The following is a 15,011-nucleotide window of genomic DNA, read 5'->3' on the forward strand; positions in this document are numbered from 1 at the left end:
CCAGGATGGGCATTGTGTTCGGAATTTGAGTCTGGCCACCGAATATGCAAATTAACGTTCATACAGCCAGAAGGGGTGAGAAATTACACCAATATCAGTGGACGATTTGCACTAATGTAAATAAATATAGATGATGGAACATATTCCCTTTTGCTGATGTGATGAACCGCTAAGGGGACATAAAAATTTACCATCTAAACCATGTGTGACCTCTCACCTCTCTGGCTGTAGAAGTGTTCTTCCTAACCAGTCCCTCAACAACTCTCTGACTGAGCTCCACCCTCCCTGGGTCTTCAGAGGAGAGGAAGGCTGAGGAGGGATGGAAGGATGAATGGATCAGTCAGTCAATAAAGTGTAGAGCTGCTGTCTATGGTGTCTGACAAAATCACTATTTTAGTAGTTCATTAAAGTAAATAAGGCTTTATAACTGCTGAATACCAACTATCAATCACTTAGATCATGTATTTTCAGGTAGAGATACATCCTTGGGACGTCCCTAGCCCGTTGAAGTTGACATTTAAAATGGTTAAGGTTAGGGTTTAGGGTAGGGATGTCCCAAGGATCCCAGATAGCATTGAACATTGTGCATTCTTCTGTCTCTTTTACATAGCAGGTGATGGGTTCTGACTTCTGAACTTGAAAATATTAAATATCCTTATTATGTGAAATTGAATGAAACAATAATGTATGTTGATGTTAATATGAAGTACAATATTCCATGATGTTTCTATATGATAACAATACAGTAATATATTTAATATGATGTACAATATTCCATGATGTTTCTCTATGATAACAATAGAGTAATATATTTAATATGTCATATACTCTTTTTTAACAGTTTCAATAATTAACTTAATCATTATGATTCAACATCAGTTCACCGTCTCACCTCATACTGTATTGGAGCAGCAGCAGCTGACTGCCCAGTTCAACGTCAGTTCACCGTCTCACCTCATACTGTATTGGAGCAGCAGCAGCTGACTGCCCAGTTCAACATCAGTTCACCGTCTCACCTCATACTGTATTGGAGCAGCAGCAGCTGACTGCCCGGTTCAACATCAGTTCACCGTCTCACCTCATACTGTATTGGAGCAGCAGCAGCTGACTTGATCGTTGATACTAATCATCATGTTTGAATCTGAGAGTAAATAGAGCCGACTACACTCTAAAAATGAAGGGTTCAACTGGAGTTGTTCTCAGATCCCCTAAGAACCGTAGGGTTCTTGGTCAATGAAAAACAGCCCCAAAAGGTTCTTCAAAGAACTTGTTAGAAGGTGGGTTCATCGAGGAACCTCCGTTGTTGCTGGACTTCTTCCGGGAACTTCGCAATTACAACTGAAAACGATGGTGACAGTTTGGATGCGACAACAGTTAAAAAGGTTAAGTTGGGTTGATGTTTGGCTCTGAATATGTCTCGAAATCATTTATTATTATAATATAACATACTAATAATGAATAACGAAGACAATGATGGTTTTCTGTGAATATCTTCCATAACGTTACTATAGTTAATGAACGTAAATAATAGAAAGCCGGGTTTGACCGTCGGCGTTGTATGAGCTACAGTACAGTACCATTAGCTAGCTAGCTAACGGTATGTCCTAACTACGCACAACTAGGTTTGGATTATTTCCTCAACTATATTCTTTCCCATATATTGTATATCGTTTCCATAAAGCCAACATGGCTTTACACTCATTAATGTAAGTTTCCAATCTAGAGCAGTTCTCACTTTTGTGATAATGAACTAGCTAACGTTAGCTTCGTTAACTAACTAACTAACTAACTAACTAAGGACGGTGACCTGTCCTGCTTCTCACTCATCTCATCCCAGGAACTATAGACCTTCCTCTGCTTTCTAAAATATCATCCCGCTTATTATCCACATTTCAATCATCTGATTAAGCATATTTCTATATGTTACTATCAAGACGTCAGATTAAGACTCATTTCCACATTCAGACAACTCTCATATAACAGTCACACAACTCTCATATCACAGTCACACAACTCTCATACCACAGTCACACAACTCTCATACCACAGTCACACAATGCTATTCTCAAACATACCTAATCAATTAGTTGTGGATAATGTAACTCGTACATTTACATCTTTCAATACTTCTAAAATGGGGTACAGGTTTAAAACAATTACAGGTTTAAAATAATTACATGTTTAAAACATTTACAGGGGCACCTTACTATCTTATACTATATCATAAATGGTCTTAACTAGTAAACACAGATTCTAGATTTCATACAGCTCACACAGATAGCTGGCTCGCCCCTCTTTACACCTCCAAGGTGCCCCCCTCACTAAGGAAAACACACTCAGAGCCTACTGCCTCGGCCCCGTTTACACCTCCAAGGTGCCCCCCTCACACAGGAATACACACTCTGAGCCTACGAGGCTTTTCTAAAAATTCCACTTGTTTCGCTCACCTCATTCTTTATTTTTAAAACTACGTTGGAGATGTGGTATCCACTCGGCTCGCTGCCTCTCAGATCAAATGGGAGTCCATCTTCTCCGTTCCCGAAGTGTGGTATCCCTGAGATCCCAAGTTAGAGGGATCCCTGGTGCACCATTTACCCAGGTCATCAGGAGCGGTCACCAAGTGAAGATTCACATCACCAAATGTGGTTGTTAATTTCTTTAATATCAAATGAGGAGACAAACTTATCACACAAGTCAGAGTTATTCTTAAACTATATCTTTATTCACTTATTAATAAGGGAGCAGGTCAATACAACACACATACAAAATTAATCGATTGGGTGCTCTACGATAATGATGGCTGGTCGACGAATCACCCACAAATGACTCGTTGAGAGCCCGGAGACAAAAGTACAAAGGTCTTTTACAGCCAACCTACATGACGAAAAACAGCTGTATAGAACGGGTCACAAGGTTAAGATTTGTATGAAAGATACTTATAATTCTCAGCAGACAGTATCTGCTGTAAAAACAGTACTCTTTGTGTAGAGACCAGGGTCTGGCCCTGGGGTCATCTCTCCCTGGTACCATATAGAACAGAAACATTAACTCATGCTCTGGAATGCAGTCTCTTTAGGTTTTATCACCCAAAAGACATTGTAAATCTCCTGTCAGTGTTTTCTCCCAGAGGCCCATCCTCAGTAGAACACACAGACACAATAGTTCTAAGAACCCTCTATTCTGTTGCATAAAACAACCATTTGATGCAATGAAAGTATTATAACATAATCTTGCAATTTTGCTCTCAGTGTCCACTGAAAGTTGACTAGTAACAACAACTGGGACCTAAAAGACACCCACCATGAGACCCGCTAAATCTGCCCAAGAAGAGGAAAACAAAAGAAAAACCCACACCAAACTTAAAGACAGGAAGCAAACCAAAAAGGTGGAGCAACTAAAGGTGTTGACTCTCCACATGTATCAAGACAACTGGAGCACTGGGCCAGACACTCTTAAATAGAACCTGGACCAGCTCAGGTGAAACACCTTCCCACTAACGAGATGGACAAGCCAGCACAGATGTAACACATACTGACTAACGAGGTGACACCAATCAGTGCGTCCTACGTGCTAACGAGCTAGACGTGCTAACGGGCTAGACGGGCTAACGAGCTATACGTGCTAAAATCCAAACCTCAAAACATAAATGGAAAAACCAAAGACTGTAACACCTTAAGAGAATGCTTACCACCAACAGAAAACAACTTCCATTTCACATTATAATCAACTACAATGCTTCACATTCACCAATATAAACATGGCGTCTACTGGCTGTCAACAATTAAAAACAAGAAGAAAAAAAACACTAGCTTCTAGAACATTTCTAAATATATATTTTTCTACAACCTTAATTTTTGAAAAACTCACTAGCTTCTAGAACTCTGGTCCCTTTGGAACGAGCCCAAACAAAACTCATCTCCAATACGGAAAAACGTGCAGTCAAAATAAGATCCATGGCAACTCACTGGCTAAACACAAAACACATATTTTTGACTGCCCAACCTTGAGACAATCAGAAACTAAAAATTGTCCTCACCATGGACACAAGCACCAAAAACACTGTTGTTTTGACAAGTAGCAATAAATCACTGATATCGATTAGGGGGGAAATCAGGTTGTTCGTGCACAACTAAAAAAAACACATGGAAATGGGAGATATATTTTTCCTCACTGATTAGAGGACAACCTGCAGAAGACAGTCAGCTACATTTTGGAGTGATGCATTTAAATGTAGGGGTCATTAAACAAAGGAACGCAACACTTATTTGTCATCACTCATCGATATCATGTTGAAATCAATTGTGCGAGAGGAGGGAGATGAGGTTGCACGTCCTGTTAAAACTAACAGCTCAAAAACCACACGGAATCTGGGAATAATGTGTACATCCCTGGTTAGAGGACAATTTGTAGAAAACAGCCAGATACATTTTGATTCAAGTGCGTAACCAACATGGTTAGTGTAACACAACCCTTTTTGTGTTAGTCACTTTTTGTTAAATCTCATAAATAGTACTTTTTCATTTCAGAGCCTGGATTTTTCCCCTGAGGCTAATATCCATATCATGTTGAAATCAATAGAACAGGGGACAAACATTTAGGGTTCTACATTGTGACATCATTAAAATTCTTCTACAATGTGACATTATTTCATTGATATCATGAAACAACTCCTTCATGTATGTATTTTCTGATGTTTGATCAGATAACTTTTATCAAAGTATCTCTTCCCACATTGATCACAGCTATAAGGTTTCTCTCCTGTGTGTGTTTTCTGGTGCTTCTTCATATTCTGTGAAGTTGAGAATCTTTTTCCACAATCTGAACAGTGGAATGGTTTCTCTCCTGTGTGTACTCGCTGGTGTCTTGTCAGATCGTTAGATGCAGCAAAACTCTTTCCACATTGATCACAGCTATAAGATTTCTCTCCTGTGTGTATTCTCTGGTGTTGAGTCAGATGGCCAGATTGAACAAAACTCTTCCCACATTGACCACAGCTATAAGGTTTTTCTCCTGTGTGTGTTCTCCGGTGTAGAGTCAGACTGCTAGAGTTAGTAAAACTCTTCCCACATTGACAACAGCTATACGTTTTCTCTCCTGTGTGTGTTCTCTGGTGTAATGTGAGCTGGCTAGATGTAACAAAACTCTTCCCACATTGACCACAGCTATAAGGTTTCTCTCCTGTGTGTATTCTCCTGTGTTGAGTCAGACTGCTAGAGTCAGTAAAACTCTTCCCACATTGATCACAGCCATAAGATTTCTCTCCAGAGTGAATTCTTTGATGTATTTTAAGGCCTAGTGAAGAGTTGAATCTTTTCCCACAGTCAGAGCAGCAGTGAGATTTCTCTCCTGTGTGAACTCGCTGGTGTTTCTTGAGGAGTTCTGATCTGGAGAGACTCTTCTCTGCCTCGTCAGCATCATGATGTTGCTGAGGCTCCCCAGAGGATCCACGATAGTCCCGTCTCTCTCCTGTGAGAACAAAGTCAGAAAGATGGTTAAAGGCCCACAACAGCAGAAATCCATTGTTTATTTGAGGTAAAAGGTGATGCCCAGAGATACCCATTAGTGGTAAATAGAAATAAGTTATTAAAGTTGTTGAAATCCTAAGCAGTGTGCCAGATGACTTTTGGTCTCCAATATAGGCCCCTTTCTGTGTTTGCTAAAATTGCAGCACGAGGGCAATGCGCACACAATTTGATTGCAGAAACACCTCCCTGCTAATGAGGAAACCCCTAGTTATGGATGTAGTATATCTGGTAATGAGGAAACCACTAGTTATGGATGTAGTATATCTGGTATCTGGTATATCTCACAGTAGCAGATTCAAACCACTTTGTAAAGACTGGTGACATCTAGTGGAAGCCATAGGAAGCGCTCAACGATTAATAAGCCCCTGTGTGTTTCAATGGCATAGGCTTAAAGGTAATTCAACACATCAGGTATCCACTTCCTGTCAGAATTTGTCTCAGGGTTTTGACTGCCATATGAGTTCGAGAGATGGGATGGAGGGATGTTAATAGATTTAGGAGGGAGTGGGACAAGGGGAGTCGGTTTGGGGTATAGGGGGGTTGCACTCATCAGGAGTAGGGATTTTGTGTGGGCACGGGGAGGTAAAGGTTGAGGGTTCATTTGTGGTATTGCAGGGGAGGGTTTTGGGGGTGGATGTCACCTTAAGGGATTGCAGATATAGATTAGTGGGGGTGTACGTGCCACAGGTGGTGGCAGACAGGAAGGAGATGGTGGACTGTCTGGCGGCCCTTTGCGCCACAAATAGGCAAGTGGTGATGGGGGGATTTTAATATAGATTTAGGGGTGGGGGATTTTAATATAGATTTAGGGGTAGGGGGGGATTTTAATATAGATTTAGGGGTGGGGGGATTTTAATATAGATTTAGGGGTGGGGGATTTTAATATAGATTTAGGGGTAGGGGGGATTTTAACATAGATTTAGGGGTAGGGGGGATTTTAATATAGATTTAGGGGTAGGGGATTTTAATATAGATTTAGGGGTAGGGGGATTTTAATATAGATTTAGGGGTAGGGGGATTTTAACATAGATTTAGGGGTGGGGGGATTTTAATATAGATTTAGGGGTAAGGGGGATTTTATTATAGATTTAGGGGTAGGGGGGATTTTAATATAGATTTAGGGGTGGGGGGATTTTAATATAGATTTAGGGGTGGGGGGATTTTAATATAGATTTAGGGGTAAGGGGGATTTTATTATAGATTTAGGGGTAGGGGGATTTTAATATAGATTTAGGGGTAGGGGGGATTTTAATATAGATTTAGGGGTAGGGGGATATTAATATAGATTTAGGGGTAGGGGGGATTTTAATATAGATTTAGGGGTGGGGGATTTTAATATAGATTTAGGGGTAGGGGGGATTTTAATATAGATTTAGGGGTAGGGGGATTTTAACATAGATTTAGGGGTAGGGGGGATTTTAATATAGATGTAGGGGTAGGGGGGATTTTAATATAGATGTAGGGGTAGGGGGGATTTTAATATAGATTTAGGGGTAGGGGGATTTTAACATAGATTTAGGGGTGGGGGGATTTTAATATAGATTTAGGGGTAGGGGGGATTTTAACATAGATTTAGGGGTGGGGGGATTATAGATTTAGGGGTAGGGGGGATTTTAATATAGATTTAGGGGTAGGGGGGATTTTAATATACATTTAGGGGTGGGGGGATTTTAATATAGATTTAGGGGTGGGGGGATTTTAATATAGATTTAGGGGTAGGGAGGGATTTTAATATAGATTTAGGGGTAGGGGGATTTTAATATAGATTTAGGGGTAGGGGGATTTTAATATAGATTTAGGGGTAGGGGGGATTTTAATATAGATTTAGGGGTAGGGGGGATTTTAATATAGATTTAGGGGTGGGGGATTTTAATATAGATTTAGGGGTAGGGGGGATTTTAATATAGATTTAGGGGTAGGGGGATTTTAACATAGATTTAGGGGTAGGGGGATTTTAATATAGATGTAGGGGTAGGGGGGATTTTAATATAGATGTAGGGGTAGGGGGATTTTAATATAGATTTAGGGGTAGGGGGATTTTAACATAGATTTAGGGGTGGGGGGATTTTAATATAGATTTAGGGGTAGGGGGGATTTTAACATAGATTTAGGGGTGGGGGGATTATAGATTTAGGGGTAGGGGGGATTTTAATATAGATTTAGGGGTAGGGGGATTTTAATATACATTTAGGGGTGGGGGGATTTTAATATAGATTTAGGGGTGGGGGGATTTTAATATAGATTTAGGGGTAGGGAGGGATTTTAATATAGATTTAGGGGTAGGGGGATTTTAATATAGATTTAGGGGTAGGGGGATTTTAATATAGATTTAGGGGTAGGGGGATTTTAATATAGATTTAGGGGTAGGGGGATTTTAATATAGATTTAGGGGTAGGGGGATTTTAACATAGATTTAGGGGTGGGGGGATTATAGATTTAGGGGTAGGGGGATTTTAATATAGATTTAGGGGTAGGGGGATTTTAATATACATTTAGGGGTGGGGGGATTTTAATATAGATTTAGGGGTGGGGGGGATTTTAATATAGATTTAGGGGTAGGGAGGGATTTTAATATAGATTTAGGGGTAGGGGGATTTTAATATAGATTTAGGGGTAGGGGGATTTTAATATAGATTTAGGGGTAGGGGGATTTTAATATAGATTTAGGGGTAGGGGGATTTTAATATAGATTTAGGGGTGGGGGGATTTTAATATAGATTTAGGGGTAGGGGGATTTTAATATAGATTTAGGGGTAGGGGGATTTTAACATAGATTTAGGGGTAGGGGGATTTTAATATAGATGTAGGGGTAGGGGGGATTTTAATATAGATGTAGGGGTAGGGGGGATTTTAATATAGATTTAGGGGTAGGGGGATTTTAACATAGATTTAGGGGTGGGGGGATTTTAATATAGATTTAGGGGTAGGGGGATTTTAACATAGATTTAGGGGTGGGGGGATTATAGATTTAGGGGTAGGGGGGATTTTAATATAGATTTAGGGGTAGGGGGATTTTAATATACATTTAGGGGTGGGGGGGATTTTAATATAGATTTAGGGGTGGGGGGATTTTAATATAGATTTAGGGGTAGGGAGGGATTTTAATATAGATTTAGGGGTAGGGGGATTTTAATATAGATTTAGGGGTAGGGGGATTTTAATATAGATTTAGGGGTAGGGGGGATTTTAATATAGATTTAGGGGTAGGGGGGATTTTAATATAGATTTAGGGGTAGGGGGATTTTAATATAGATTTAGGGGTAGGGGGATTTTAATATAGATTTAGGGGTAGGGGATTTTAATATAGATTTAGGGGTAAGGGGGATTTTAATATAGATTTAGGGGTAGGGGGATTTTAATATAGATTTAGGGGTGGGGGGGATTTTAATATAGATTTAGGGGTAAGGGGGATTTTAATATAGATGTAGGGATAGGGGGGATTTTAATATAGATTTAGGGGTAGGGGGGATTTTAATATAGATTTAGGGGTAAGGGGGATTTTAATATAGATTTAGGGGTAGGGGGATTTTAATATAGATTTAGGGGTAGGGGGGATTTTAATATAGATTTAGGGGTAGGGGGGGATTTTAATATAGATTTAGGGGTAGGGGGGATTTTAATATAGATTTAGGGGTAGGGGGGATTTTAATATAGATTTAGGGGTGGGGGGGATTTTAATATAGATTTAGGGGTAGGGGGGGATTTTAATATAGATTTAGGGGTAGGGGGGGATTTTAATATAGATTTAGGGGTAAGGGGGGATTTTAATATAGATTTAGGGGTAGGGGGGGATTTTAATATAGATTTAGGGGTAGGGGGGATTTTAATATAGATTTAGGGGTAGGGGGCGATAGCAGTGCAGGCGCCATCACCAGGCTAATGGCTTCCATGGTCTGGTTGCTGGAGGCCTGCACACTACTCCTACAATGTCTGGTTCGACTTGGTGCAACTCCCGGGGGGTTAATGGAGGCCTGCACACTACTCCTACAATGGCTGGTTCCACTTGGTGCAACTCCCGGGGGTTAATGGAGGCCTGCACACTACTCCTACAATGGCTGGTTCCACTTGGTGCAACTCCCGGGGGGTTGATGGAGGCCTGACTATATGTTTCTGTCCAGGTCCTTGGGTCAGTTGTCTAGGCAGCTGTTGCCTGTGTTCTTTTTGGATCCCGACGGGCTGCTCCTGCAGGTGAGGTCACCAGTCAGCCTCTTCGGTAGGGGGTACTGGAAATTAGATCGGGATGTGCTGGATGAGCTTTCATTGAAGCCTTTACTGGTTTGTTTCGGGGGATTGAAGGCCTCCGGTCCATGTGTGAGGGGGTGTTAGAGTGGTGGGATGTAGTTAAGGTACGGTATGGACAACAAGCTCAAGGACCTGAATTGGTTGAACCTCCACAAGTGCTTGCCGGTACGTTCCATCATGTACCGGCATAGCTTGGCGCGATCCCCCACCTGTCCAAGACCATCTTGTGGTGGGGAGGAGACAGTGCACCTTTTGGGACTGTGCCTTTGCCGGAGTAGTATGGGCACGGCTGTTGTTAGGTAGGGTGAAAGGGAATTTTGTTTTAACTTGGGCTAGGGTAGAGAGAGGTGTAGGGAGAGCGAGGGGGACGGTCAGGGACAGGTTTCTGCTCTGGCTTCTCATAAGCCTCTTTAAATGGGGGCTGTGGGAAGCCAGGCAGGACATGGTCAAGACAGGGAGAGATTGGGGGATGGAGGGGATAGTGAGGAGGGTGGAAGGGAATTTGAGGGGGAGGATGAAGAGGAAGTGGGGGCAGCATGCTGCCCGGCAGAGGTGGAAGGGAGGTTTAGGGCTGGGGTTAATTTAGATGATTTAAGGGGATAGAATAGTGACTGGGAGATAGGGGAAGGTAGGGCTTTAGAGATGTAGTTTGTAGGCATGAAGGGGAGGGAAGATGCTCCCCTGAGTTTTTTGTTGTTGGGTTTTTGTTTCGTTTTGAATTTAAAAATGCCTTTTTGTTTTTGTTTGTTTGGAATATTGATGGTTTTGTTTTGTATGAATGGCATTGTACGTAATAAAAACGTTTATATATAAAAATATATATATATTAAAAAATCTTACACTTTGTCAATATAGTGCATTTAAGTTTAGTATCACTTTTCAACCAAACCAGTGCATTTGTTGAAAATTAAAAATGTTGAAATCAACAATATGTCAAAGGATTCAACTACTGAAAACTGAAACGAACAATTGGATCAAACAGATCAATCCTACTGGACATTGGGTTTGATTCAGACCCTGCCAGTGTACCAGGTGGACATTGGGTTTGATTCAGACCCTGCCAGCATGGCCAGAAATGTTTTCCAAGGTCAGTAACTTATAACCACAGAACCACCCCAGACCTTTCATGCATGACTAAAAACACCTAAGTATTAGATTTACTACCATGGTCTAGTATGTCACCGCCTCAGACACCATTCACAATGCTGGCTGAGGTACGAGTAAAACATTACATATTATTTCCTAACCATTCACAATGCTGGCTGAGGTACAAGTAAAACATGACATATTATTTCCTAACCATTCACAATGCTGGCTGAGGTACGAGTAAAACATAACATATTATTTCCTAACCATTCACAATGCTGGCTGAGGTACTAGTAAAACATGACATATTATTTTCTAACCATTCACAATGCTGGCTGAGGTACTAGTAAAACATGACATATTATTTCCTAATTGTAAAAAATGTCAAGGCTTTAGCTCAGTGGGCTTTTCCATTGTTGAGGAAAGCAGGGGAAGTGTTGTAACAGAACTGCCTGAGATGTGGGGGAAGGGAAGCTGCTCGCTGATTGGCTGTAGTGACAAGGGTACCTCCAAAAATCTATCACTATTCCAACTGACATGTCAAATTCTCCCCCAAATCTACCACTAAAAGGCCAAGCCTCCACAGACCCTGTCTTGTATTGTCAAACAGAACAAATCATTTGACATTCAAATATGTCATTTTAAATAGCTCAATTCAATCCAGCTGGGCCTTTTTAACACAGACAGTTGTTCCTGCTGTAGATGTTATGCCTTTGTACAGATCTAAGATCAGTTCTCCTCCACAATGCATATTCAGTACCGGTCAATTGTTTGGACACACCTCCAAATTCAATGTTTTTTCTTTATTTTAACTATTGTCTACATTGTAAAATAATAGTGGAGACATCAAAACTATGAAATAACTCATATGGAATCATGTAGTAACCAACAAAAGTATTAAACAAATCAAAATATATTCTATATTTTATATTATCCAAGTTTATCCTTTTAAAAGGCTAATTGATCAGTAGAAAACCCTTTTGCAATTATGTTAGCACAGCTGAAAACTGTTGTTCTGATTAATGAAGCAATAAAACTGGCCTTCTTTAGACTAGTTGAGTATCTGGAGCATCAGCATTTGTGAGTTCGATTACAGGCTTAAAATGGCCAGAAACAAATCATTTTCTTCTGAAAATTATTAGTCTATTCTATTTCTGAGAAATTAAGGCTATTCCATGCGAGAAATTGCTAAGAAACTGAAGATCTCGTACAATGCTGTGTACTACTCCCTTCACAGAACAGCGCAAACTGGCCTAACCAGAATGGAAGGAGGCCCCAGTGCACAACTGAGCAAGAGGACAAGTATAGTGTCTAATTTGAGAAACAGACGCCTCACAAGTTTTTAACTAGGTGCTTTATCAAATAGTACCCGCAAAACACCAGTCTCAATGTCAACAGTGAAGAGGCGACTCCAGGATGTTGGCCTGCTAAGCAGAGTTACAAAGAAAAATCCATATCTCAGACCGTTTAAAAAAAGGAAAAGATTAAGATGGGCAAACTAACACAGACATTGGGCAGAGGAAGATTGGAAAAAAGTGTTATGGACAGACTAATCTAAGTTTGAGGTGTTCGGATCACAAACAAGAACATTCGTGAGTTCCAGAAAAAATGAAAAGATGCTGGAGGAATGCTTGACGCCTTCTGTCAAGCATGGTGGAGGCAATGTGATGGTCTGGGGGAGCTTTGGTGCTGGTAAAGTGGGAGATTTATACAGGGTGAAAGGGATCTTGAAGAAGGAAGGCTATCACTCCATTTTGCAACACAATGCCATACCCTGTGGACGGCGCTTAATTGGAGCCAACTTCCTCCTACACCAGGACAATGACCCAAAGCACAGCTCCAAACTATGCAAGAATTTTTTAGGGAAGAAGCAATCAGCTGGTATTCTGTCTATAATGTAGTGGTCAGCACAGTCACCGGATCTCAACGATATTGAGCTGTTGTGGGAGCAGCTTGACCGTATGATACGTAAGAAGTGCCCATCAATCCAATCCAATTTGTGGGAGGTGCTTCAGGAAACATGGGGTGAAATCTCTTTAGATTACCTCAACAAATTGACAACTAGAATGCCAAAGGTCTGCAAGGCTGTAATTGCTGCAAATGGAGGATTCAAAGTTTGAAGGACACAATTATTATTCCAATTAAAAATCAGTTTTTAAAACCTTGTCAAAGTCTTGACTATATTTCCTATTCATTATGCAACTCATTTCATGAATGTTTTCATGGAAAACAAGGACATTTCTAATTGACCCCAAACTTTTGAACGGCAATGTAGGTTCAACAGGTTTGAGCACCGAATCGCATGCGCAGTGTGGCCATTTTGTCATCTACTAAACCACTGGCCGTGTTCGAGAGCATCAAATCCATGCTGCATTGTGGGTAAATGGTCACTGGCTGACTGATTTATAAATAATAATGAGTAGTTATTTATGATGTAAGGTGATTTGTAGATCAGTCAGTCGGCAGTCGCCTGTAGTGTCAAACAAGCCCAATACCAAACCAATCAGTTGGTTGTTTGATTAAATGAAGCTTCAGACGCCATTGATGACGTGCTGCTGATAAAGTGATACAGGCATCGGTACACTGCTTTGAAGTTTACTGCTTAGCGTTTTGGACGCAAACCTCGTAGCTCCGATATCAAACTTAACATCCCTAATGAAAAGTTGACCAAACAAAAAGGAGCAAGCAGGTTGATTTCCTCTGTCGATTTGAGCCCACAGCAAGAAGGCACCAGAGTCTACCGTGCTAACGGGTTCCCTCTAGATAACCCAATCACACAGTACATGGAAAGGTGTGGTTAACGTTTGCAAGCTTGAGCTAGATATCAACCTAGTGTGACCTTCCTGTTCCCGTCTCTCAAGTCAGTGAGTCAACACAGGAAGGAGCAATGGATGGATAGTTCATTTATTTCCAAAGCTGAAATGATGGGACACACACAGTATGGATGAATGATCAGTAGTGACGGGATATAAATAGCACTCCCATAGCAATTCTCCATAAATCTGCCGTATAATAGACTAACTTTTTTTTTTTAAATGTCTATCAAAGTTATTGTGATTGCATGGTGGATTTAACAATTCCTACTAATTCCTAATGTACTATAATAAAATAAATACAACATCAGAATAAACTGTCATCCATTTTAGTATCAAAATATATTGTAATGACCCGGCTGGGTCATAAAGGGAAAAGAGACGGACTCTAGAACACAGGTTTATTCCTAAACTGGGCTATTGTTCAGGCCACAGCCCACGCCGCTAAATGCCGAACGTACACAATTATACCATGTCGAGTTAAGGGTCACTCCCATAGGAACAGATCAAGGCCCCGAACAGAAAAGAAAGAAGATGAGACAGTAATCCCTATTTATGCATTTCCAAATCCCGCGGGATTACCCATCATACCCCCCCAACCTTTCCCTCTGTCCTGACATATTTAACCCCTGCTAGTAGCCATGAGAACCATAACACACCCACAAACACAGAACACAATACCGGGTCGTTACAATATCAAATTAATCTGAAATATTACTCAACGTCCCCCTCTGGCGGTGAAGAAGTATAATCCACCTAAACTATCAGAACCGGGCTGATAAACTGGCTGGTGTTCATGAGTTTATAAAACACATACTTTATACATGTCATAAATTACCTGCATTGATGAGACACACAGTGTGGATGAATGATCAGCAGTCGACAGGATATAAATAGCACTCCTAAAGAAGATGCAGTGTGGATGAATGATCAGTAGTCGACAGGACATAAATAGCACTCCTAAAGAAGATGCAGTGTGGATGAATGATCAGGATATAAATAGCACTCCTAAAGAAGATGCAGTGTGGATGAATGATCAGTAGTCGACAGGGTACAAATAGCACTCCTAAAGAAGATGCATTTTCCAGTTTGCTACCAACTTGAAAGAGGGAACTTTAGCATAAAACCCACATGGAAAACTGAGATTCGGCAAATAACATATAAAGAGAGCCCAAACCAACAACAGAAGTTACTAAAACATAAATTGCTAATGTATGATTTAAAAGGTGGATTTTATGATGTAATGTGTACTTTATACATTTCTATCCCAGGACCACTCAATTTTCAAATTCTCCAAAAATCTGCTGTGGATTACCCAGAATCCCATACCTTTATCACTGAGTGT

The 15,011-nt window shown here is 40.6% G+C and overlaps 2 protein-coding genes across 2 annotated transcripts in view; one reads left to right on the forward strand and one right to left on the reverse strand.

Moving 5' to 3' along the window:
- Window positions 1-5,560, reverse strand: part of LOC123738803 (zinc finger protein OZF-like) — a 53,329-nt gene extending 47,769 nt beyond the window's left edge. The window contains exons 1-2 of the mRNA XM_045713525.1: window positions 5,557-5,560; window positions 4,677-5,466 (exon numbers count right to left, since the gene is read on the reverse strand). Of these exons, the coding sequence (XP_045569481.1) occupies window positions 4,677-5,466; window positions 5,557-5,560 (794 nt within the window). The remainder of the gene's footprint in view (window positions 1-4,676; window positions 5,467-5,556) is intronic.
- A 4,318-nt stretch (window positions 5,561-9,878) lies between these two features.
- The window catches only part of LOC123738809 (zinc finger protein 180-like), an 86,288-nt gene continuing 81,155 nt past the window's right edge, over window positions 9,879-15,011 (forward strand). The window contains exon 1 of the mRNA XM_045713529.1: window positions 9,879-9,932. Coding sequence (XP_045569485.1) covers window positions 9,879-9,932 — 54 coding nt within the window. The remainder of the gene's footprint in view (window positions 9,933-15,011) is intronic.

Source organism: Salmo salar, chromosome ssa02 (genome assembly GCF_905237065.1).
Source record: "Salmo salar chromosome ssa02, Ssal_v3.1, whole genome shotgun sequence".
Taxonomy (NCBI): Eukaryota; Metazoa; Chordata; class Actinopteri; order Salmoniformes; family Salmonidae; genus Salmo; species Salmo salar.